This window comes from Microtus ochrogaster, chromosome 6 (genome assembly GCF_000317375.1).
Source record: "Microtus ochrogaster isolate Prairie Vole_2 chromosome 6, MicOch1.0, whole genome shotgun sequence".
NCBI lineage: Eukaryota > Metazoa > Chordata > Mammalia > Rodentia > Cricetidae > Microtus > Microtus ochrogaster.
In genome coordinates this window covers 20,333,295-20,356,442 of record NC_022013.1, presented here as the reverse complement: position 1 = coordinate 20,356,442, position 23,148 = coordinate 20,333,295, and the positions used below count along the sequence as shown (strand labels likewise).

At 40.4% G+C, this 23,148-nt stretch overlaps 1 protein-coding gene across 1 annotated transcript in view; it reads right to left on the bottom strand.

Moving 5' to 3' along the window:
* Positions 1–23,148, bottom strand: part of Phlpp1 (PH domain and leucine rich repeat protein phosphatase 1) — a 213,939-nt gene that overhangs the window by 12,464 nt on the left and 178,327 nt on the right. The window contains exons 13-15 of the mRNA XM_005348305.3: positions 20,075–20,237; positions 12,048–12,178; positions 6,497–6,601 (exon numbers count right to left, since the gene is read on the bottom strand). Of these exons, the coding sequence (XP_005348362.2) occupies positions 6,497–6,601; positions 12,048–12,178; positions 20,075–20,237 (399 nt within the window). The remainder of the gene's footprint in view (positions 1–6,496; positions 6,602–12,047; positions 12,179–20,074; positions 20,238–23,148) is intronic.

The window sequence follows — 23,148 nt, the reverse complement described above, 5'->3', positions numbered from 1 at the left end:
CGCTTATAAAAAAAGAACATTTTAAATTTACACAGAGGCAAATAGGCAAAAGTAAGAAGATAAACACCAGCATATCACCTTCTAGCCACTGGTACCTAGAAACACTTGCTACCTGAACACCAGAGGCACACCCAGGTAGGACCCAAGTCTAGCTTCCACTGTTCTTCACTAGTCTCACCCACCCCAGCCCTGGAGCAGCTCGTCACAGGGATCCTCCCCCCCATCACACCTGCCTCTCCAGACACTTTCTCTGTCCTACCAGCAGGAGTCCCTCTTCCCACCACTCCCTGGGAACCCTGCCTCTTGGTGTGGATAGGACCCCTATCTTTTCCCATAACCTTTCTCAGCCTTTTCTTCTTCCCATCTCTAGTACACTCTGTCACCCATGGACCTGCAGAAGCACTCGATGCTAGAGAACCCACAGCCACAACACTTTCCTAAGATCCAGAGAGGGAAGCAGAAACCAGGGATGGAACATCAGTCCAACAAAGACAAGACCAAACATCTGTACCTAGAATTGCTTCAATCATCCTAACTCCAGATGCAGAGACACCAGTGCAAAACACAAGAAGAGCACATGTGATCCCACCAGGGCTCAGCAACCCTGCTAAATAGGTCCTGGGAAATGAGGCATAAGACAATAACTTCAAAATAGCTACTGTGAACAAGTTAAGGGACCTTCAAGAGGATGCGAAAAAAAACTGCCCAATGAACTATGAAAATACACACTGGAATGAAATAATGAAAACATTCAAGATATGACAGTAGAAGTAGAATCTCTAAAGAGAACTCAAAGTGAAATAAAACTGGAAATGAAAAATTCAGAGAAAGAAGCCAAAATGGTTTATTTGCAGACAATACAGTTATATATAAAAGACCCTTAAAATCTACCAGGAAACTTCTACAGATGAGAAACACTTTCAAAAGTATAGCACGAAGACACAGCAATCAGTTGCCTTTCTATACACAAATGACAAACAATGAAAAAGAAAAGGGAAATACCTTTGGGAAAGACTTATATAATAAAAACTTTAGGGCCCTGGAGAAAGAATGTGAATAAAATCTAAGGAGATGGAAGGATCTCTATTCTCTCCACGAAAATTCAATATAGAGCTTCAACTCTAGTTACAGCAGCAAGACAAGACAAAGAAACAAAAGTGATAGAGACAGGAAAGAAGAGGGCGTCAAACTACCCCTGTATTTGTAGACGATATAACAGGAAAGAAGAGGGTGTCAAACTACCCCTGTATTTGTAGACAATATAACAGGAAAGAAGAGGGTGTCAAACTACCCCTGTATTTGTAGTCGATATAACAGGAAAGAAGAGGGCGTCAAACTACCCCTGTATTTGTAGTCGATATAACCCACAAGAAAACTTTCAGAACTGCCAATGGTTAGCAAGACAAGACACAAAGTCAGCAGCTGTCCTGTATACCAAGGAGATTCCCAAGATGCTACCAGAGAAATGAAAATAGCTCATAGTAGCTTAAAATACAAAATATTAAATAGACAATGATAAAACACATAGGAATATATCTACCAGAAGAGTGAAAAAAAATTCTACAATCAAAATTTTAAGACACTGAAGAGAATGATAAATACAAGATGGAAAGACTACTCACACCCAGGGACTGCAGAATTAGTTTCCTGAAATGGCTGTAGTACAAAAAGCAATTTATATTTCATGCAATCCCCATCTCATTCCAGGCATTCTTTACAGAACTGGAGGAAACAGTCTTGAAATTCATATACCAGTACAAAAGACCCTGAATAGTTTATGCCATCCTGGACAAATGACAATGCTGAGTTAAAAATTGTAGTACCCAACTAATTATTGTAGGATAAACAGCAAAGTCTTTGATAAAAAACAGACACACAAATCAAAGAAACAGAATATCGGACCCAGAAATAAACCCACGCAGCTACAGTCAAAAGATACATGTTATTTTTTTTTTTAAAACAAAACTATCATTGATGCTGGGCGCTGGTGGTGCACGCCTTTAATCCCAGCACTCGGGAGGCAGAGGCAGGCGGATCTCTGTGAGTTTGAGACCAGCCTGGTCTACAGAGCTAGTTCCAGGACAGGCTCCAGAGCCACAGAGAAACCCTGTCTCAAAAAAAAAATGATATATATATATATATCATTGAGTTCATTTTGTACTGACCAACCATTCCTGGTCATGGGGGTCTACATTGAAGTGTAGTTAATATCACCATTGAGACCCCATTAGAGAAAACTAATATTTCCTTGGCAAGTGAGTATCAACTGCAGATAGCTTCTTGGGTAAGGGTGGGAGTCTGTGTCCACTTCACCCTCTCAGGTGAACCTGAGAGGTTTGAACCTGTGTAGGCCCCATATGTGCGGCCATATGGTGTGGGAGGTCCTTGTGTCTATGTGTTGCTTTTATTGGTTTCAGACAGTGGGATCAGGTCTATGAGGCTTACACAGGCAGGAGAGCATGACGGATTCCTGCCACCATACACAGAGATATTTCCAGGCCGCGCAGTGCCCTACATGGCAGATTTAGCTATTACTCAGATAAAAAGGGTTTATGTGCTGCACGCTCATTCTCAGAGTTAAAATGTTGAGCGCAGCTCCTACCAGACCAGGCAGCAATGGTATGTCCACCATTTTCAAAGTAGAGACAGGTGGAACCAGCATCCAGAGTAGCTGCAACCAAGCTGCTTACCATTTTAAAAGCCTTCAAGACAGTAAAGAATTACAGATAATGCAATAAGGACAGATTCAAAAATAAAAGAACTCTAAATGGATCACAGTGTTGCATAAATGTACATAGGCTTGGGAGAGAGAAGAAAAAGAGTATAGAGAGTTAAAAAAAAGTAAATTGTTTAAAAAAAAAGTCTTTAAAGAGACAAAGTACAAACAGTCATAGATTAAAAGGAGTAAAGGAAAAATAAGCCACGTAAAGATGAAATATACAGAGAGAGTCTGGATTATATACATTATTGTGTTTTCTCTGAATTTTTTCACTGTAAAGGAGCTAAGTACAGAGAGACATTTCATTGTATGGGCTGCTAAACTGAACTAGCATGTATATTATAAAGGTGTCTTGACTTTAAAATTTGAGTCTAAAGATATGTTGCTTTGGAAAAGAGGTTCTTCCGTTTCCACAGAGGATGAGAACCTGTGGATTGCTTCCAGACTGGTGTGGTATGATGGACCAAGACCCCCCTGAAAGGTCACCGTAAACACTCAAAAAATTACTTCACCCAACTGTTGACTGAGATGAACCTAACATAGAGGATATACCATGAAAGGCCTAATTAACAGTGCCTCCAATCAGCAGAAAACAGTATGAACAAAACTACACCCATATTTCCAAATATTGTCTATAAATGTTTATTTACATTTAAAGGGGGTATGATATAGATATAAATAACTTGTACTGATATGGATCTTGATTTATTGATATAAATTTAAGATCAATTTTGTTATATGTATATATATTTCTGTTCTTGAATAAAGTATTGTGTTTGTGTAGCTCATTTAAAAATATAATGTATAATTAAAAATATAAGTTAATAGATAATCATCTATTACAGTAAAGCTTGTAGTCATGTTAGTTAGATTTTCTAGATGTATTGAGATATATTTCAGTTAGATAGGTATTCTTCAACTTTTTCAGAAACCTTCAAAACATGGCATTTAAAATGTTTAAGAACTTAGGACTTTTCATGACAGTGAAACACATTTGCTCCTGGCAGCACCAATAACTTCAAGAAAAAGATGGGCATCAAAGAGGCTTCTTATGGAGTTTGCTAGCCATTTGGGCAAGAAACTGCTCTCACCTGGACTGCTTAACTGAGCATACAGGACCTGCAGAGAGAGGACTGCTGAACTTGCCTACAGGTGAGATGGTCCTTCGGGGTTCCTGCTTCATGAAACACTCTACTAGACATTCTGCAGGATACAAAAGAAAGTGACTGGCAAACTGCCAATATAAGCAAAATTGTCTTTAAAATTTTCTGTGTCGTGAAAAAGTCTGCTGGATATTATGGGCCAGTAGGCTGAAGATGGATGCCCCAATGGTACAGAGGAACTTTAAGTGACTGTCCAGGCGACGAGAAGTCTCTTGTCAATTCTAGAGTTTTGGAAGTTGCTTACAATGTACTTCCTGTTTACTTAGGTAATATTATATCCTTCTGGAGTCTTTGATAGAGTTAAAGAATTTATAGTTATAGTTTTCCTTAGTTATAAAAGATAATGTATATATAAATACTGTAACTGTAATTCTTGCTTGATAACTGTCTTGTTATATGTAATTTTACTATGTTAAAGATTTCCTTTTTTGTTTAAACAGAAAAGGGGAAATGTGTGGGAGGTCCTTCTGTCTATGTGTTGCTTTTACTGGTTAATAAATGAAAAAACTGCCTTGGCCTATTGATAGAGCAGAACTTAGGTAGGTGGGGAAAACTAAATGGAATGCTGGGAAGAAGACGGCAGAGTCATGGAGACACCACGGAGCCGCCAGAGTCAGACATGCCAAATCTTTGTGGGTAAGCCACTGCCACATGGCAATACACAGATTAATAAAAAGGGGTTAAATTAAGATGTAAGAATTAGCCAATAAGAAGTCAGAGATAATGGGCCAAGCATACAAGTTTCTGTGTGATTATTTTAGGGCTGAGCAGCCAGGAACTAACAAGCAACCCCCTCTTCCTACAGCCATAGTCTTTGTGGTCACAAGATTTTTGTCCAAGATGCTGAAAGCATACACTGGAGAAAAAAAAATTGTTATCTTCAACAAATGATGCCAGGAAAACAGAACATCCAAATATTGAGGAATTAAACTAAATCCCCATTTTTCCCCTGTACAAAAACAAATTAAAAATTGATCAAAGACCTTAATATAAGGCTTGAAACTCTGAAATAAAGTTCAATTTTATAATCATCTAAAATTCTATTTTCCTCCATTGGATGGAGTGATGTAGTTTTTCTTAAGTACAGGGGCTCCCTCAGGTTCCTTTTCTATAGAAGCTTTCCATGTTCTCTGGTCTGAGAAGGACCCAAAATACCCAAGTGCAGCTCCCTGCTTGGGTTCCTGAGGATCTGAGCCAATACAAGAAGAAAGCATCTTCCACATGAAGACCAGGAGAGATTGAGATGCTCCCTGTCCCCAAGGGAGCAGACAGCTGGCTCCTGGCTCAAAGGACTAGTTCATTTGTAAGGGAATAACATACACAGAACATCTAAAAAAATACCTATTTTTAAAAAAAACTCTCAAAATAATGCCCCCAAACACATGTGATTAGTCCTAGCAGTGTCAAAAGCCGGGAAATAAAATGAGGGTAGGGTACACTGGGTTTGGGGGTTGTTGTTTGCTTTCTTTTTTGATCCAGCTGGCAGCCTGCAGGTATGTTCACTCTAATAGCTCACAGGCCAGCACATTTGTCAATTAGATAGTTTTCTCAACCTTAAGTTAAAAAAGAATACGGAGGAAAACCAGGTCTAATTGTTGTTTGTTTAACTCACATAAACAGGTAGATGATAAATGTCTTGGAATTAGAAAGCAATTTCGTCCTGGAATTCATAAGACAGTTTTTCTAGTCTAACATGTAACTGCTTCCACAGAGGCATCCCAAGTGTCCTGAAGAATATGTTAATCTCTTAATACAATGATAGCACTAAGTGAGAACAGCCAGAGCCCAGGCAGAACAGAGGCCGCTTAGGTGTTACCGAGAGGTAAGAAGGAAGGGACCCATGGTCTTCCTATGCCCAGATAAGGACTTGGCATGGCAGCACAGCCCCACTTTCAGGCTCCATGAAGAACACTCAGAAAGCCTGTGGTTTTCAGGTGTCGACACTTCAGAATACCTCAGGAAACTCTAAAACTTTCTGATTAAGTGGGTCTAGGGTAGTGGTGAGGCAGGTGTGAAGGTGGGTGTGTCTGTTCATCAGTACCTCCTCATACAAATAAGCAAGTCTGATCAGCTTGACTATATCTCGGGAAAATCCACATTTGTACTGGAGAGAGGGGTGACTGGTGAAGTAGGTCAGAAAAAGAAATCCCAATGAACTACTACTGGTGGCAAGAGAAGCAGATGATGCAACAGGGTATCAAGAACTAAGGCTGCCAAGCTAGTGTAGTCCCCAGGCATATTCCAGTCAGCACTGTGATCCTGAGTATACACAATTAGCTATTTCTCTCTTGTAAACAGGTTTCCCAGAAAGATAAAGAGGCTTTTCAAAGGAGCAGAGATACATTTCAATACTCAGGCCTTTTCCAAACACTGGAGCTTACATAGATATAATGTGTCAGTTACATCATATCCTATCAACATCCTTCACAAAGGGAGAGTATGTGATGCAGAGCAGGTACCCAGCCTGGTGTTTAGACGTTGAGGAGTGAATCTCATTCTGGAGAAACACACACTAAGAACCTCCACAGTAGAAAAGGATGTGTGCCACCAGGTCTCCCACCCAAGGAAGGAAGCAGACACGGGCATTTTTGGTTCTAAGTTCTACTCAACATACTTGTTTTTTACTCCTGATGCTTCAGTGTAACCATGACTCCATACTGCTGGGGCTCCAGATGCATCTCCTGTTGAAGGTTGGTCAATCTTGAAGCAGCGGATGTTACTAAGGAGAGAAAAGGTAGCAGGAATCATTAGGAGCAGTGGAGTATGAACTTTCACCTTTACCTAAGAAGTGAAAACTGTTAGGCCCTCTCCTCTTACCATAGTCTCTGCTGCATCTACTGTGAATGAAGTATTTATCAGCATCAAGACCCTGCTCCTCCGGGGCTTTAAGTTAACGGTGAGAACAAGGGCACAGACCTGGCATAAGGAGTAGTTTTCATGGTGACACTACAGCAGCAATTAGAGACTGGCAGACTGTATGCTACACGTCCGCTCTTCCCTCAGTCTTGGCATGCATAAACACAACTTGGGAAAACAGTAAGATGTTTAGTTGGCAAGCTTGAGAACCTGACTTTGACCTCAGTATTTGCATAAACAGTTGTAATCCCAACATTGAGGAGGCAGAGACAGGATCCCTGGTCAGTCAGCCTAGGCTAATGGTGAGCTCTGTCTCAAGAAACAAAGTGGATGGCTCTTGAGGAATGAGGTTGACCTCTGGTTTCCAAGTGCATATGCACACACATGAACACATACATACTTAAATAAAACTAAACTTAAAAAGTTTAGTTGAGTTATAATTCTTACATTGTGAACATCCATATTTGAACAGAATAAATATTACAGTTAAGTGATGGTTAGAGAATTCTGCAGCATTCATCCCCAAATCCATATCATCCATTCAAATAGCCAACAAACGTTACTGAGAACTTGCCATTCCCTAGACCTTACAGTTTCCTCCTTGTATGTCTAAACCATCTACATTAAGACAAATACGATACAGTGGACATATAAAATTACATTAATGAATTACTAGTTAACTACATGAGATATGAGATTTAGTTTTCTCTCTGCTATTAAAGGGTCAGTAGGACTGAAACAAGGACATGCCATAAGGAGTTAAAGCTCCCTGTTTCTAAAGCAGCCTGTCAGACAGCACCCAGTGCCTTTGGGCAGGAGTTCTAGCCCATGGGAAGGAGCCCTAAGGATGAATATGAATTATATGAATATGAATATTATGTGGCAAACCGAAGCCTGCTCACTGTGTATTACCACTGGGATCTCTTCACAGTATCTGAGCAAAAGAGACAGTAAACACATGCATCATTTCATGACAACCTAATGCTTAACTCTTTTGGTCAAGACCACAAGAATTTTAAATATCAGAATATTCTTTCTAAGAACTGTAAGTGTCACAGCTCAGATGGAAAGGGGTCCTAGCAGTTGGGAGCCAGGGGATACTGAGTGTTACAGCTCAGGTGGAAGAGTGCTCTGGCAGTCGGGAGCCAGGGAATAGCACAGGGCACAGAAAGTGTAGCAGCTTACAGCCCTGCTCTAGGGAAAGGTTCCCAATGTAACAGCTCTGCTCTGCAGGAAAGGGCTTCCCCAGCGAAGCTGTTAAGTGCTGCGAGTGTTGAAAGTCTGTTCTGCTAGGGGAAGGTTTCCCCAGTGAAAGTGTTATTACAGTTCCCTCCACTCCATCTCTGCTCCGGTGAAAGACCGTCTTCACCCAAACGTTGTTCAAGAGATTTATTGGGAGGGAAGGATTCAGGAGAGGGGCTGCCTTTACCAGGGTGGAAGAAGAGCAGCCGCATACTGAACAGCAGGGCTTCTTAGGGGTGGGGTTTCCCCAGGGAGACAAGCAATTGGTTAGTTTAGTTGGTCAGGGGCAGAGACTGTTGATTTCAAAGCCAAACTGTGTTTCTTTCACTGGCCTTTTTAAGCTTGTTTGGCTTTAGTTTTGGGGCCAGGGCGTATTTCTTTCACTGACTCTGATTCTAGAGACAAAATGTGTTTCTTTGACACTGGTTTCAGAGTAAGGGCATGTTTTTGTTTTTTGTTTTTTTGTTTTTTTAGTTCTGGGTTCACAGCTAAAGTATTTCTTTCACAGGCTCAGGTCTCAGAACCAGAGTGTACTTCTTTCACTGGCTCTTGTTTCAGACCCAGGGTAGGTTTCTTCGGCTGCAGAAATGTTGGTCAGATATACTAGGCCTGTAGGCCAAAATTGGATAATCCAACATTATGGAAGAACCTAGGGTAACTGTCAATGCAGCCAGATGTCCCTGTCATTAGGTTACATTTCACTCTTTCTGGAGTCTTTGACAGAGCTGAAGATTAGATAGTCACAGTTAAAGTATTCCTTAGTTATAATCAAATGTAAATTAGGTATAAAACTTTAGAGTCACAAAGATAAGATAAATTACAGAGTATTTTCTCTAAACTAGTCAAATATAAATGAACTGGATATTTTAACTGTAACTTTTTTTTTTTTTTTTTTTTTGGTTTTTCGAGACAGGGTTTCTCTGTGGCTTTGGAGCCTGTCCTGGAACTAGCTCTGTAGACCAGGCTGGTCTCGAACTCACAGAGATCTGCCTGCCTCTGCCTCCCGAGTGCTGGGATTAAAGGCGTGCGCCACCACCACCCGGCCAACTGTAACTCTTAATATCTGTTTTGCTATATATAATTTTACTATGTTAAAGTTAAAAATCTTACTCTTTAATTATACAAAATGGGAGAAATGAGGACTATTCCTTTACACTCTGTGAATATATGTTCTATGATTAGCTTAATAAAGAAGCTGACTGGCCAATAGCTGAATTGAATAAGGTTGGGCGGAACAGCCAGACTGAGAATGCTGTGAGAAAGAAGGGTGGAGTCAGGAGCAGAGAGAGAGAGAAGCAAGATGGCCATGCTATACTTAGAAAAGGCATCAAACCATGCAGCAAAGTGTAGATAAGAAATATGGGTCAACTTAAATATAAGAGTTAGCTAGTAATGAGCTTGAGCTATTGGTTAAGCATTTATAATTAATATTAAGCCTCTGTGTGGTTACTTGAGAGTGGCTTGCAGGACAGAAACTTCCACCAACAGGCAATAAAAAGTAAATGCACTGTTATGTACTCTCAATAGATGCTATACTATATTTTCTTCCTATAAAATATTATCATGTTCCTGTCTCCATCTGTCACACACTTCTGCCTCTTTCCTGATTCTAAGGACAGCTGATGGTCCATTTCCAAAGACTTTACAGGTGAAAAATTTTCAGAGATATAATTCCATTTTCCAACTGTTACAGGAAAAAAGTCAACGTCTCTGCCTTGTTCAACAATCCTTTGTGAAGCACTTCATCACTCTAGCTTAACTAAGTAACTCAACAGTCGCCTAAAAGATGGCGGCATGAACTCCTAACGTCTTGCCAACTGGAATGGAGCTGAGCCTAAGAGCTAGGGCCACAAGAGCTCCTGTACTCACTCACTCTAGTTCCCACAGAACAAGTCCATCAGTCCCCAACCACAGTAATGTGTAGAGATGCTCCAGTTATGAAGAAGACACAGTCTCTGTGACACTAACCAGAAGGGAACATTTTCAGTATTATGATTCACCCTTACTAATTATTTTTTAACTCTGAGAGCACAACGCCTTCACCACAGGTCAGTCACTCCAGTAACATATGCTAACTGCAGAAACTTTAACAGATTTGTTCATGCAAATATTATTGTGGGATCACTTATCTGTTAGCAATATAGCTGTCTATATATATCTGTCATCTACCTACCTATCATCTACCTAGCAATTATCTGTGATCTGTCTGTCTGTCTGTCTATCTACCTACCTATCATGTATCTATCATTTATGGTGGTTCATCATATTTTTATAATTATGTCACAAATATTTTCAAGTTATTTTATATTCATTCCAAATATAACTGGAACTACCCTGGTAATTATCTCATCTGAACTGAAGATCTGTGAACAATTGATGACTTGTAGGGGATAGGGTCAGTTTTCTTTGAGGGTGTAATAGGCTGACCACATTCTAGTGGATGGCCCCACACCTAGGAGTATAAAGTGGACAGGTCATTTATACCTCAAAAACTTCAAGGGATTGTGAGGTAGGATTGTGTCTGGAAGGAACTAGGGGAAGAATTTGGAGGCTGGGAGTAAAGAAGAAAAAGGAGAGAAAATTAGGAAAGCTAAGTTTTAGTATCAGAGCAATGACCTAAGCAAGTGTTTGAAAGACTTACAGGATGGGTCAGTTGCTTTTAAAGAAAGCTGTACTAAAGAAGGCCAGGTGCTCTTAAAGAGTCAGTCTGAAATGTCTCAGTATTTTTTTCTTGATATACTAATAAGCTTGAACATCTTTTTGTGCATGGGTATAATTCTTTTAAAAAAAATTGAATGTCCTTGGCTCATTTTCTATTTGAATTAGAACTAAATTAATTAGAATTAAAAAAGAATTAATTTTATTTTTAATTCTGTATATGTGTACATGCAGTATATTCAGGTAACTTCTTAGGACATAAGAGGTCATTGGATCCCTTGGAGCTGGAGTCCTCTGCAAGAACATACACTCTTGACCACTGAACTATCTCTCCAGTCCAAAATGAGAGTATTTCTTCCAGGCTTATAAGAGTGATTTCTGATAACTGCATTAATGCTTTAGTTTTTCCAGTATTTCTTCCCAACTGTCATCTGTCTTTTAGATTTACTTTTAGTAGTTGTAGGAATAAAGGCACGTGTGTGTGTACACTAGTCTACATATACTGACTTTTTTATTGAGACTTTCTCAACCCTTTCTGACATAAAAAATAAATCTATAGTTTACAAATACATTAAAATCATCCCCCAAATTCTTATCTTTTCCATTTTCTCCTAACATATGGCAGATGACTTACAAAAGAAATGAAAAAAACCCATCAGTGTATAGGAACATATGGCAGAAACAATAACTACACTGGGCCACCACTCACATAATCCTACACCTTAAAGGAGAATACTCTTACTATTTGCTACCTATCCTTTAGGGTGTGTTTCAGGTGTATACAGATACTCACATGTACAATATACACACATTTAATTTGCAAAACATGGGATGATGTGTGTACAAAGTTTTTGGAAGTTTTTTTTTTTGTTTAATACTATATTGTAACTATCCATCTGATTACTACTACAACTTGATATCGGAGTGTTAATGGCTGTATTTGTGAAGCACAATTTAATTATATCATAAATATCTGGAGTTCTGTGATGAATATTCACATAGTGGTACCTTTTCTACTGATGCTACTTTATACTTTAACTCATTACACTTTATCAACATTTACCATTAACTCTCAAAATGGAAGAAAACTTTTGCAGGACCTAACTGCAACTATCCCACACTTCCATTTTCTTTTCCTCAAAGAATCTAGATTTGAGTTTGTAACAGCTTCCTTCACATCACCTACCTGGTTCAAAATCTTTTGTTACATCCGCATTAGGTGTCACAATCATGTTACCAGGAACCACTGGGAGTTATGTTCCCATCTTGGATAATACCATCCTTCTGTGTTCTGTCCAGCTGTGTATATGGCTAAGTCAAAGGAATCTTCCTGTTTCAAATGTTTATCAAGTTGTAAATCCCACTACCAGTGAACACTTGAGAGTCTACAGCGCTTGGCCAATACTCACTTCAGCAGCTCCAGGCTTTTGTGGTCCAGGGCGAGGCGAGGGTTTCCAGTCAAGTCTAGCTCTTGCAATTTAGGCGGCAGGTTTTCAGGTAACGTGATTTCGCTCAGCTCATTACAGCTCAGATCTACACACTGACGGAACAATGGAAACAAGGTGACCTGGAGAGGCCGTAGACAAGCACTGACCACTACCAAGGCAGCTGCCTGCCACTGAGCCTCACTCACTGAAGGATTTGGCTACATAAATTCTTTTCACTTTCTTTGACTCTACCATTAATCTTTCCCATTGACGTCTAGCGCTGCATTTAAGACAAAGCATTAATTGAAAACAACAACAACAAAAAAACATTTTCCCATGGCTTATATCTGTGCCTGCTTGGGCCTTCAGAGCTATAATTTCAAAATTAACATGAACTCCAAGGACCTTCTCAATGCAAAAGAAAAGAAGAGAAAGACACAGAACTTTAGAAACAAAAACAAACCTGGACATAAAGAAAATAAATAACAAATCTGAAAATGGGGACTAGGACTAAACAGCTTTTGAAAGATAAAACACAAACAGTTGACCATACATTTACACAATGGAAAATAAAAGATAAAACACAAACAGTTGACCGTACATTTACACAATGGAAAATTATTCAGCTGTTAAGAAAAAGGGAATTATGAAATTTTAGGTAAATGAATGGAGCTAGAAAAAGTCATTCTGAGGTAAGTAACTCAGACCTCAAAAGGCAAATGTTGTATGTTTTCTCTTCCATGTGGATGTTAGCTTTTAAGCTTTAGATGTGTGTGCTTCAATCCAAGTAACTACAGAGGTTAGGTACCTAGTAAGGGGCCAGTTGAGAGGAGGAAATCTTCCAAGGAAAGGGAAATAAGAGCAGAGTACTTTAAAAAGATAAAAGGGAAACTAAGATAGGAGAGTTAAATGAGGGAGGGGGACAGAAAGAAGGGTGAAGGGGGGAATATGGGAAGGGACAATTAACATCAAAGTGCATTTGAAAAGCCATATGGAAACCTAGTACTACAGAAGCTTTCTAAAATATATACAAATAGGAAAGAAATCTAAACGGAGTCACCAAACAATAGTGTAGACAATGCTGCAACCAAACATCTTATGCCACCAAGTGAAACCTCAAGTGACAGGAACTGACTACATCTTTCTGAGTCTATTGGCCAAAGGTGTCCACGGAACCTCCAAATATTATTGATTACTTTTCACAACTTGATACTAAGTCCCTATTGCTGAAGAAAACGTCATCAAACACAAGAGAAGTTAAAAGCTTCTACTGATTAGCATTCATGGTACTTAAGGTACTCTGCATGCTACTGGAGGAGAAATGTAATTAGTATCACCCCACTACAAACCCTGAGATTACAACAGGAACCTGCCCGCATAGATACTAGTGCAATAGTGGACAAAGGAGGAGTAGCCAACCACTTTTTTATTGGATCTAAGGCCCAGTCCATGAGATGGAATCTTTATCTGACACTGCTGAAGTGGTCAATACCTGAAACTAGATAGTGAACCAGCCTAGAGGGAAAACCTATGATTATTATTTCGCTAAAAGAACACAGCAATAAAATGACTTCTGATGACATATCTACATATCATATGTATATACTGGTATACCCATAGTGCAGTGTCCCATATATACGCCATATGTATACATTGCTATATCCACAGAGCAGTGTCCCATATATATCTCTCATATGTATACACTGCTATATCCATAGAGCAGTGTCCCATATATATATGCCTTATATGCATGCACTGCTATGCTCATAGAGCAGAGCCTCACTCAACTGACGTTAGAGAAGCTTCATGCTGCAGATGGGATTTAAGCACGGAGATCCACAACTGTACAATGTGCAGAGAGTTGGACACTTTGGAGCATTCAGTCCTAAAGGGGATGGATGTCTTCATCAAATCCTTCACCTCAGGGCTCAGGGATTATGCAGAACAGTAGGTGGAGAGACTGTAAGGGCCAGAGTAGACAGATAACTCCAAGGAAACTGTCTTTCAGACCCAACATGACTGATAACATATGAACTCACAGAGACTGTGGCGTCAGGCACAAGACCGGTACAGGTTGAAACCAGATGGGATCCCAGTACTGATAGGGAGAAGTGGACATCAGGTCCCACTGCCACCCAGGAAGCTGCTTGCAAGTGATACACCTGTTGTCAAAGGAAACATCCACTTTCTCTAATGGACTGTCCAGAGTATATTAACCACCCTCCAGGGAAGGCCATGTGCCCAGAGGTAGCTGGCCTTCAAAAACAAGCTCAGTGGTAGTTTTGCTTTGTTGTGGCATTTTTTTGTCTTACTGGTCTTTTGCCTGTTTTAATTTTTGTTCTTATGGGATTTTTCATTATTTGCTTCTTTGTTGTCTCTTTGTTTCTTATTTTTTATTTTTTGTTTGAAAGAGAGTGAGAGAATAAAGCTAGCTAAGTAGAGGAGTAGAACTGGGAGAAACTGGGAATGCATAATCAAAATATATCATATGAAAACATTTAATTAAAAATTCATCCATTGAACTTGCACCAGCAATGTAGGAAATGATTAATAATGCAAGAACACAGAAGGCAAAATCAACCCTGGAAGATTGCTTAGTGATCCAGGGAGTGATACTAGCCGGTCCTTGGGAGGAAGAACTGGCCAGAACAGGAACCAGTGGGCAGAAAACCCACTGTACCACCTGAGTGGTCTGCTATAGGGTGCCTGGCACATGTTTCTATAGCTTCGGTTACACTATAAAGAAGACCCAAGATTTTCACAGTGAAGAAAAGCAAAACGGTATAAAAAATAATAAAATGCAAAGCAAGCATGAGATTTTTGGCTGAAAAGACCTAAAGAGAAGTTACGAGGACACCCCATGCTGACTTCCACATTCCTCAGAGTAGAATCACACTGCCCTCACCCTCAGGCAAAGGAGGTCATCTCAGGGCTGCGTCTGAGGACCAATCACAGTGCATCACTTTGTACAAGGGCATCTGTAAGCAGCCGCTGAGTAAGGACAGGAGCTAACACTGGCCCCATTCTCATCTGCTCTGTAAGGTGAGACATGGTCTTGTAAAAAAGGACATAGTCTTGAATTCAGAAGCATCTGGAGAAACTAGAGTTTAAAAACAGATGGAAATGCAGACAGCCAGAGTGCCATAATTTTATAGGCGAGAGAATGCGTAAGAGAATGCGTAAGCCGAGCTCACTGCCGGTCTGTTCCTGTGGAGGCCAGAAAAAAAGTGGCTTTAATGGCCTTCTCTTCTGCTTGCTGCTTCTTCTGGGCCCTTTGAAGATGCTCTGCCCCAAATGAGAGCTGACATCAGAGTCCCTGGTTTTCAGAGCATTTCCTAAATGCCTATTGCTGAATCTGACTCCAGGACTCGGATGCTGGTTTCTGTCCCTGCTGCTATATGTGCATCACAGAAGCTGACCTGACTTCAAATCCATGAGCCCAACTACTCTACCCCTTGCACCTTTACCCAGCTGCTTTCTTTCCATCACCTCGTGTTCTGGCCACTTAACCCAGCCTTCTCACCACATTCTGGAGATCTTCACAATGAAGCACACCTTTTAACTGAACACTAGTGACAAGAACATCTTACAGGCTTGCTGGGCATAGCTGAGCCAGGCCGAACCACACTGCTGGTTCTGAGGTTGTATTCCTCCCTTGCTGATTAAGAGCTGATCTATATTAAGAGGAAAGTCTATCTATTTACAGCTTTTTAAAGCCACTGATTAAAAATAATCTAGAGTCCATCGCTTGGGGATGAGCTTACAGCATGTCAGAGTAACTTACGAAGAGAATGCAGGAAGCCACATTCAAGAGTCATAAGCCAAGAAGCATCACAAACCATGAGACCTGACACACAGGTGGTGCGGGAGAATTGTCTGTATTCTGTTAATAATGTTTTAAATAAGCGCTGATTGGTCAGGCAGGAAGTATAGGCGGGAAAACCAGACAGGAAATAGAAATGATGCAAAGAGAACAGGAGAATTCTGGGAATGGGGAAGTTGATTCCCCCCAGTCCTGTGCAGACCACCGAGGAAGCAGGATGTGATCTTTCCAGATGAAAAAGGTACTAAGCCATGTGGCAAAAATAGAACCAAATAATGGGTTAATATAAGCTACAAGAGCTAATAAGTAGCCTGAGCTAATGGGCCAATCAGCTTTATAACTTATAGAGATCTCTTTGTGATTTTGGGGTTAAACAGCTATGGGAACCAGGCAGGACAGAAACCCCAACAAGCAGAATCTCATGTTACATACAGGATCTGAAGATGTGGTGCTGAAATCCCACATACAAGCTGTACTGACCAAGTCCCATTGGCAAAAACCCATTTCACTTGTGTAGAATAAATTCCCACAAATATTACAGAAAGTGACTACATTACTCTGCGGCCTCTATGCAGCTCAGGGACCCCAAAGGGAAGAACGGAGTACCAGCTCTGTTTCTTGAGATGTCAGCCACCAATGGCCTAGGCATGGACCCAGGCCCAGGTCTAAACCCTACTTATGTTGTGATATGGGCCATGCTTCTCTCACTAGGTGACAGGAAACTGGCTGGATACATAAGGGAGTTAAAGGCCAGCCTGGGACAAATGAGACTATGTCTTAAAAAAAAAAACAGAAGGGGAAAACACCCAATGGCACCAAGGAAGCTGTGACTAGACTCTTGCTTCTGAAGACTGGAAGTCATGGACACTGGAGAAATGTAGCTGAATAAAACATGAGCTTATCCTGAGTTCTGTCTCTACAACCCATGTAAATGTAGAAGAGAAAAACTCCACACACGTTGTCCTCTGGCCTCCAGCATACCATAGTGTACACGTGCCCAAACATACATTATACACACACCATATCAATAAACCAAGTTTTAAAATAGGCTACAGGGCTCATCTGCAGTGAAGACTTTTAAGGGTTTATTAATCATTTGGAATCAGGAATTTTCTTTTGGAAATTTTAAATGTATGAATATGCCATATATGTGCATACATGCATACATGTGCGTGCGTGCACGCGCGCGCGCATGTGTGTGTGTGTGTGTGTACAGGTATAAAACCCTATTTTTCCCAACAGCAATTTGGAAACATAAAGAACACTTGCTATTACTTGAACTCCAGTTATCAGCCTCCTGAAAAACCAATAATTACTGTATCTGTTTGTAATGGGGGAGCTAGATATGGGAAATGCTACATCATAAGACAAAGAACCAAAAGAAACTAATTTGAAAACAGCACCAGAAGCAAACGTTTAAAAGGGAGCTCAGGGCTGCAGAAATGGTTCAGCAGCTAAGAACACTGGCTACTCTTGCAGAGGACCAGAGTTTGGTGTTCAGCACCCACAAAGAAGCTCACAACCTCCAGTTCAAGGAGATCCAGCACCCTCTCTAGCCTTCACTGGTGTGCACAGAATGCACCTTATTTTTAAGAAACAATCCCCACCAGGAAAAAAGTGAACAGACTTTTAAACGGAGGCATAACTATGTTAGAGAGAATAGCAGAAAAAGAAGGAGCTCCATAGAAACAGAAAGTACTGAGTCCAGAATCCCTAAGTCCAAGGAAAAACCTAGAATAGGATTAGTTTTTCACTCTGTGAGACCATATAGTGAAAATCTGAGCATTTTAAATGTCCATTTCTAATTCCTTCTCTTCTCACCTCTACAGGGGCTAAGGCATGACGGTTAGTGTCAACTGACAATCTGACAGAGTCTAGAATTACCAGTGAGCCAGGCCTCTAGGCAGAACTGTGGGGAATATCTTAATTAAATTAAGTGATGTTAAAAGACCCCATCTTACTTGTAGGCGGACTCACCTAAACTGCAAGAACAGAGAGAGTGAGTTCTGCGGAGGCATGTGTCATCCCTCTCTGCCGGCTGTGGGGACAGTATGACCAGGCAGCAGCTCCAAGCCCCGCTGCTCTGGCTTCTTCCCCAGGATGAATGGTATCTTGAATTGTGAGCTAAAATAAATCTTTTCTCCCTTGAGCTACTTCTGTCAGAGTATTACCACAGCCGCTAAAAATAACTAAGGTAGGAGTAATGAAAACCAGGATTTCGAGAGGGCCAAGAAACCACCTGCCAGCAGCACAAGAGAACACTTCCTAAGTAGAAGCCCAGTAGCACAGACACTGAGAGCAAAAATAATAAATGTGACCTCCTGAAACTGAGAAGCTTCTGCAAAGGAAAGGACACAGTCAACAAGACAAAATTGCAGCCTACAGAATGGGAAAAGATCTTCACCAACCCCACATCGGCCAGAGGGCTGATTTCCAAAATATACGAAGAACTCAGAAAACTAAACATCAAACTACTAAATAATCCAATTAAAACATGGGGTACAGATCTAAACAGAGAATTCTCAACAGAAGAATCTCAAAAAACTGAAAGACATGTAAGGAAATGCTCAACATCCTTAGCCATCAGAGAAATGCAAATCTAAACAACTTTGACATATCATCTTGCATTGATCAGAAGGTTAAGACAAAAAACATTGTTGACAGTTTACGCTGGAGAGGATGTGGAGTAAGGGGAACATTCCATTTTACAGCCACCGGAAATCAGTATGGCAGCTTCTCAGAAAACGAGGAATCAGTTTACCTCAAGACCCAGCAATATCACTAGTGGGCATATACCCAAAGGAGATACACTCACACCACAAGAACATGTGTTCAACAATGTTCACAGCAGTATTATTTGTAATAGCCAGAACCTGGAAACAGCCTAGATATCCTTCAACCAAAGAATGAACAAAGAAAATGTGGTACATTTACACAATGAAATACTATTCAGCAATAAACAAAACAAAACAACCAAAAAAAAAAAAAAAGACATCTTGAAACTTGCAGGCAAATGGATGGAACTGGAAAAAACTATCACGAGTAAGGTAACCTAGACGCAGAAAGACAAATATAGTATGCACTACTCTAAGAGAGTATCAGCCATAAAGCAAAGGACAACCAGTCCACAACCCCAGAGAAACTAGGACCCGAAGAAAGACATATATGGACCCCCCTGGGAAGGCAAATTAGACAAGATCTCCTGAGTAAATTGGGAGCATGGTGGGAGGGGGTAATGAAGTGGAGGTGGCGGGGAGAACGGGAAGGAAAACAGGAGGGCTCTGGAAGGCTGAGTTGGGAGAAGGACAGAAAAGGAGAGAGAGAGCAAGGAAAGAGATATCTTGATTGCAGGAGCCTTTCTGGGGTTACATGAAACTCAGCACTAGGGAAATTCCCAAGAATCCACAAAGATGACCACGGCTAAGAATCTAAGCAATAGTGGAGAGAGTGCTTGAACTGATCTTCCCCTGTAATCATACTGAGAACTACCTTAATTGACATAGATTCCTTATCCAGAAACTGACTGAGGCAGATCCAGAGATCCACAAGTAACCACTGGGCCAAACTCCTGGACTACAACTGAAGAGAGGATGGAGTGATAATATAAACAAAGGGGTCAAGGCCATGATGAGGAAACCCACAGAATCAGCTGTCCCAAACTAGGCCCCCTGAAGGCAGATGACAATGGTGGGGCCACTGGCAGTGGACCGGGATCTAACACTAGTGCACGAACTGACTTTGTGGAGCCCGTTCTCTATGGACAGACACCTTGCTCAGCCTACACACGGTGCATGTAGGGGAGGGGGGATGTGAGTAGAGGAAGGAGGGGGAACTTGGATTGGGTTGTAAAAATAAATTAAGTAAATAAATAAAATTATGATAGGTAAATTAAAATAAATAAATAAAATTATCATAAGCAAGAAAGAAAATTAAGACTTCACACAATTTAGCTATGCAAGCACACAAACAAACAAAACCGCCGCACCAAAGAGGAAATAGCTATGCCTAAGAGGTGCATTATATTAAGCCAGGCACAGAAATTAAGCAGAAACAGGATAAATGTTGAGTCTCCATGCTGGCGTGCAACCCTGCATGGTGTACAAGACAGCCACTACAGCACAGTCCCACGTTTGGGAAGCCAATTCTTTGCTGACTTGGAGCCTGGCATCCACAATCACCCACAAACCTTGACTTCTGGGAGCTGCATGACTTCAGGAAAGACTTCAATACAGTTGGAGTGGGCAATCACTGTGTGCATGCGCCTGCAATTCAGGATCGTTGTTGGGATGGCTTTCAGTTTATTCCCACTGATATCAAGTTCTTCAAGTTCCTCCAGTTTTGCCATTTTACTAAGAGAAATGGAGGGAAGAATTATCAATTCACTATAAGGCAGTTTAAATGGACAGACACAATGATAAAAAGAACTCATGACTTTAAAGATTCACTTACAATAGTCATTTTTGTAAACATTTTTCATTTTTTTAAAAATATTTATTTATGGGCTGGAGAGATGGCTCAGTGGTTAAGAGCACTGCCTGCTCTTCCAAAGGTCCTGAGTCCAATTCCCAGCAACCGCATGGTGGCTCACAACCATCTGTAATGAGATCTGGTGGCAGACAGAATACTGTATACATAATAAATAAATAAATCTTTAAAAAATATTTATTTATTTATTATGTATACAGCATTCCTTCCATGTATGCTTGCAGACCCCATTACAAATGGTTGTGAACCACAATATGGTTGCCGGGAATTGAACTCAGGACCTTTGGAAGAGCAGGCAATGCTCTTAACCTCTGAGCCATCTCTCCAGTCCAACATTTTCATTGTTGCTTTTGAGTAGAGAAATGTTTTATCACTTCCTTTCCTCTCACAGAACAAAAACTTAAGTTCAACTCTTCAACTGACAACAAGAAGGAAAATGGAGGTTCTTTTCTTCTTAATTTTTTTTTTTTTTGCTATGTAGTTTAGTCTGAATTCCAGTGGAAATCCTACTTAAATTAAAAAAAAAACCTAACATTAATCATGGCAACTGCTTTGAGCTGAGGCTGAAAGTATGACTTCTTTGTGTTGAAGATAAGTACTAAAGCAGATACAGAGAAAACTACAAAGCTCCTATTGGCTATGCCTGTCCTCAGACCCAGCACCCACTGACAATTACAAAGTGCTGGAGCAGAGGAGGTCATGTTTGTATACAACACAATTCACCTCCTGTTCTGGAGAGCCTAAAGTCAAGATGACTTCATCATCTATGTAAATCACCTCAACCTTGCTTTAGTAACAGGTTTTAATGCAATTTAGCATTTTATATTAAAATAATTTTTTCAAACAACTGTAATTTAAACAATTAAATTAAGCAACTAGGGAATACTTCAAGAATCGGAGTGCCATGCTTTCTCTGTCAATCTGGAGGACAGAACAAATTCTTCCCCATGGCAACATCCACTCCTTAGATCCATCTACCACCCTGGTGAAAAGTGACTAAGGAATGGGAGAAAACTTATGAGTTCCTTACAGTTCCTGGCATTGTTTTCTACACATGATTCTACTTGTTCCAATACATTTAGAAAATGCCTTTGCTATGCAAAGTCTCGATTGTTAAAGACTGTTTTTCTGGTCTCAATAGAGGCATAGGCCTCAGATATAATGACTAAGTTCCCTTATGAAATCATATCTTTGATATCATCAAACACATCCACCAGGCTAATGTAGTCATATTACAAAAAATATAGAGTATGAAGACAGCTGGAAATCACGTATCATTTTAATATGCTGTTCTTTACATTAGGAAAGAAATATGAAGAAATCAATGGGTAATGAGGCAAGAAGAATGATGAACGGTATGTAAATTAAGCCCAAGAAAGGAAAAGTTTTAATTTCTCAGCATAGAAAGAAGGTGACCCGGCAATGGCTTGACTGCTGAGATATGTTCACCATTGTCTGGTTAGGGGTCTACTCTAAAGGAGACAGAACCCTATGAGAGGGAAATCATAGCAATATTAAGTTTACCAAGTACATAAAAATCTTTTGTATACTTCAGATTGGTGACTGACACCTGGCATGGGTAAATAGAGGCACAGTCTCAGAGTCAATGATCAGTTTTCACAAAGAAATTACATAGATACCATCAAAAATCAGACAAGAGAAGCCCCTTTAGGCACATTACTATCTTTGTATTCCACTGTAAAGTGCAAAAATGCATAGAAGTAACAGTTTAACCATCAACAGCAAATGAGGGGGTAATGGAAATGAAAACGACATTACCAGAAACTAAAGCAATATCTAAAGTCAGCACATACATGGATCTCCTTTCCTTCTGCAAAAGCTTCAACGGACTGAAAAGCAGAAGGAATGTTATTTTGTACAGCACATTTCATTTGTATTTTAATAAATAAAGCTTGCCTGAAGATCAGAAAAAAAAAATAGGCACACTGGCCAGCCTTACAGGCAGCAATGACACACACCTTTAATTCCAGTAGCCACATTAGCTTGCCATAGAAATCAGGCGGTAGTGGTGCAAACCCTTAATCCCAGAACTGGAGAGGATTATAAAGTGGGAGGATATTACAAACAATGCTGCTATGAACATAGTTGAGCATATACTTTTGTTGTATGATAGGACATCTCTTGGGTATATTCCCAAGAGTGGTATTGCTGTAATAGCCAGAACCTGGAAACAACCGAGATGCCCTTCAATGGAAGAATGGATGAAGAAAGTATGGTAAATATATACATATTAGAGTACTACTCAGCAGTAAAAAACAAGGACTTTTTTAATTTTGCATACAAATGAACAGAAATAGAAAACACTATCCTGAGTGAGGTAAGCCAGACCCATAAGAGGAACATGGGATATACTCACTCATATTTAGTTTCTAGCCATAAATAAAGGATATTGAGCCTATAATTCGTGATCCTAGAGAAGCTAAATAAGAAGGTGAACCCAAAGAAAAACATATAGGCACCCTCCTGAATATTAACTTTCATCAGGCTATGAAAGGAGACAGAGACAGAGACCCACACTGGAGCACCGGACTGAAATCTCAAGGTCCAAATCAGGAGCAGATGGAGAGAGAGCACTAGCAAGGAACTCAGGACCGCGAGGGGTGCACCAATACACTGAGACAATGGGGATGTTCTATTGGGAACCCACCAAGGCCAGCTGGCCTGGGTCTGAAAAAGCATGGGATAAAACCGGACTCGCTGAACATAGCAGACAATGAGGACTACTGAGAACTCAAGAACATGGCAATGGGTTTC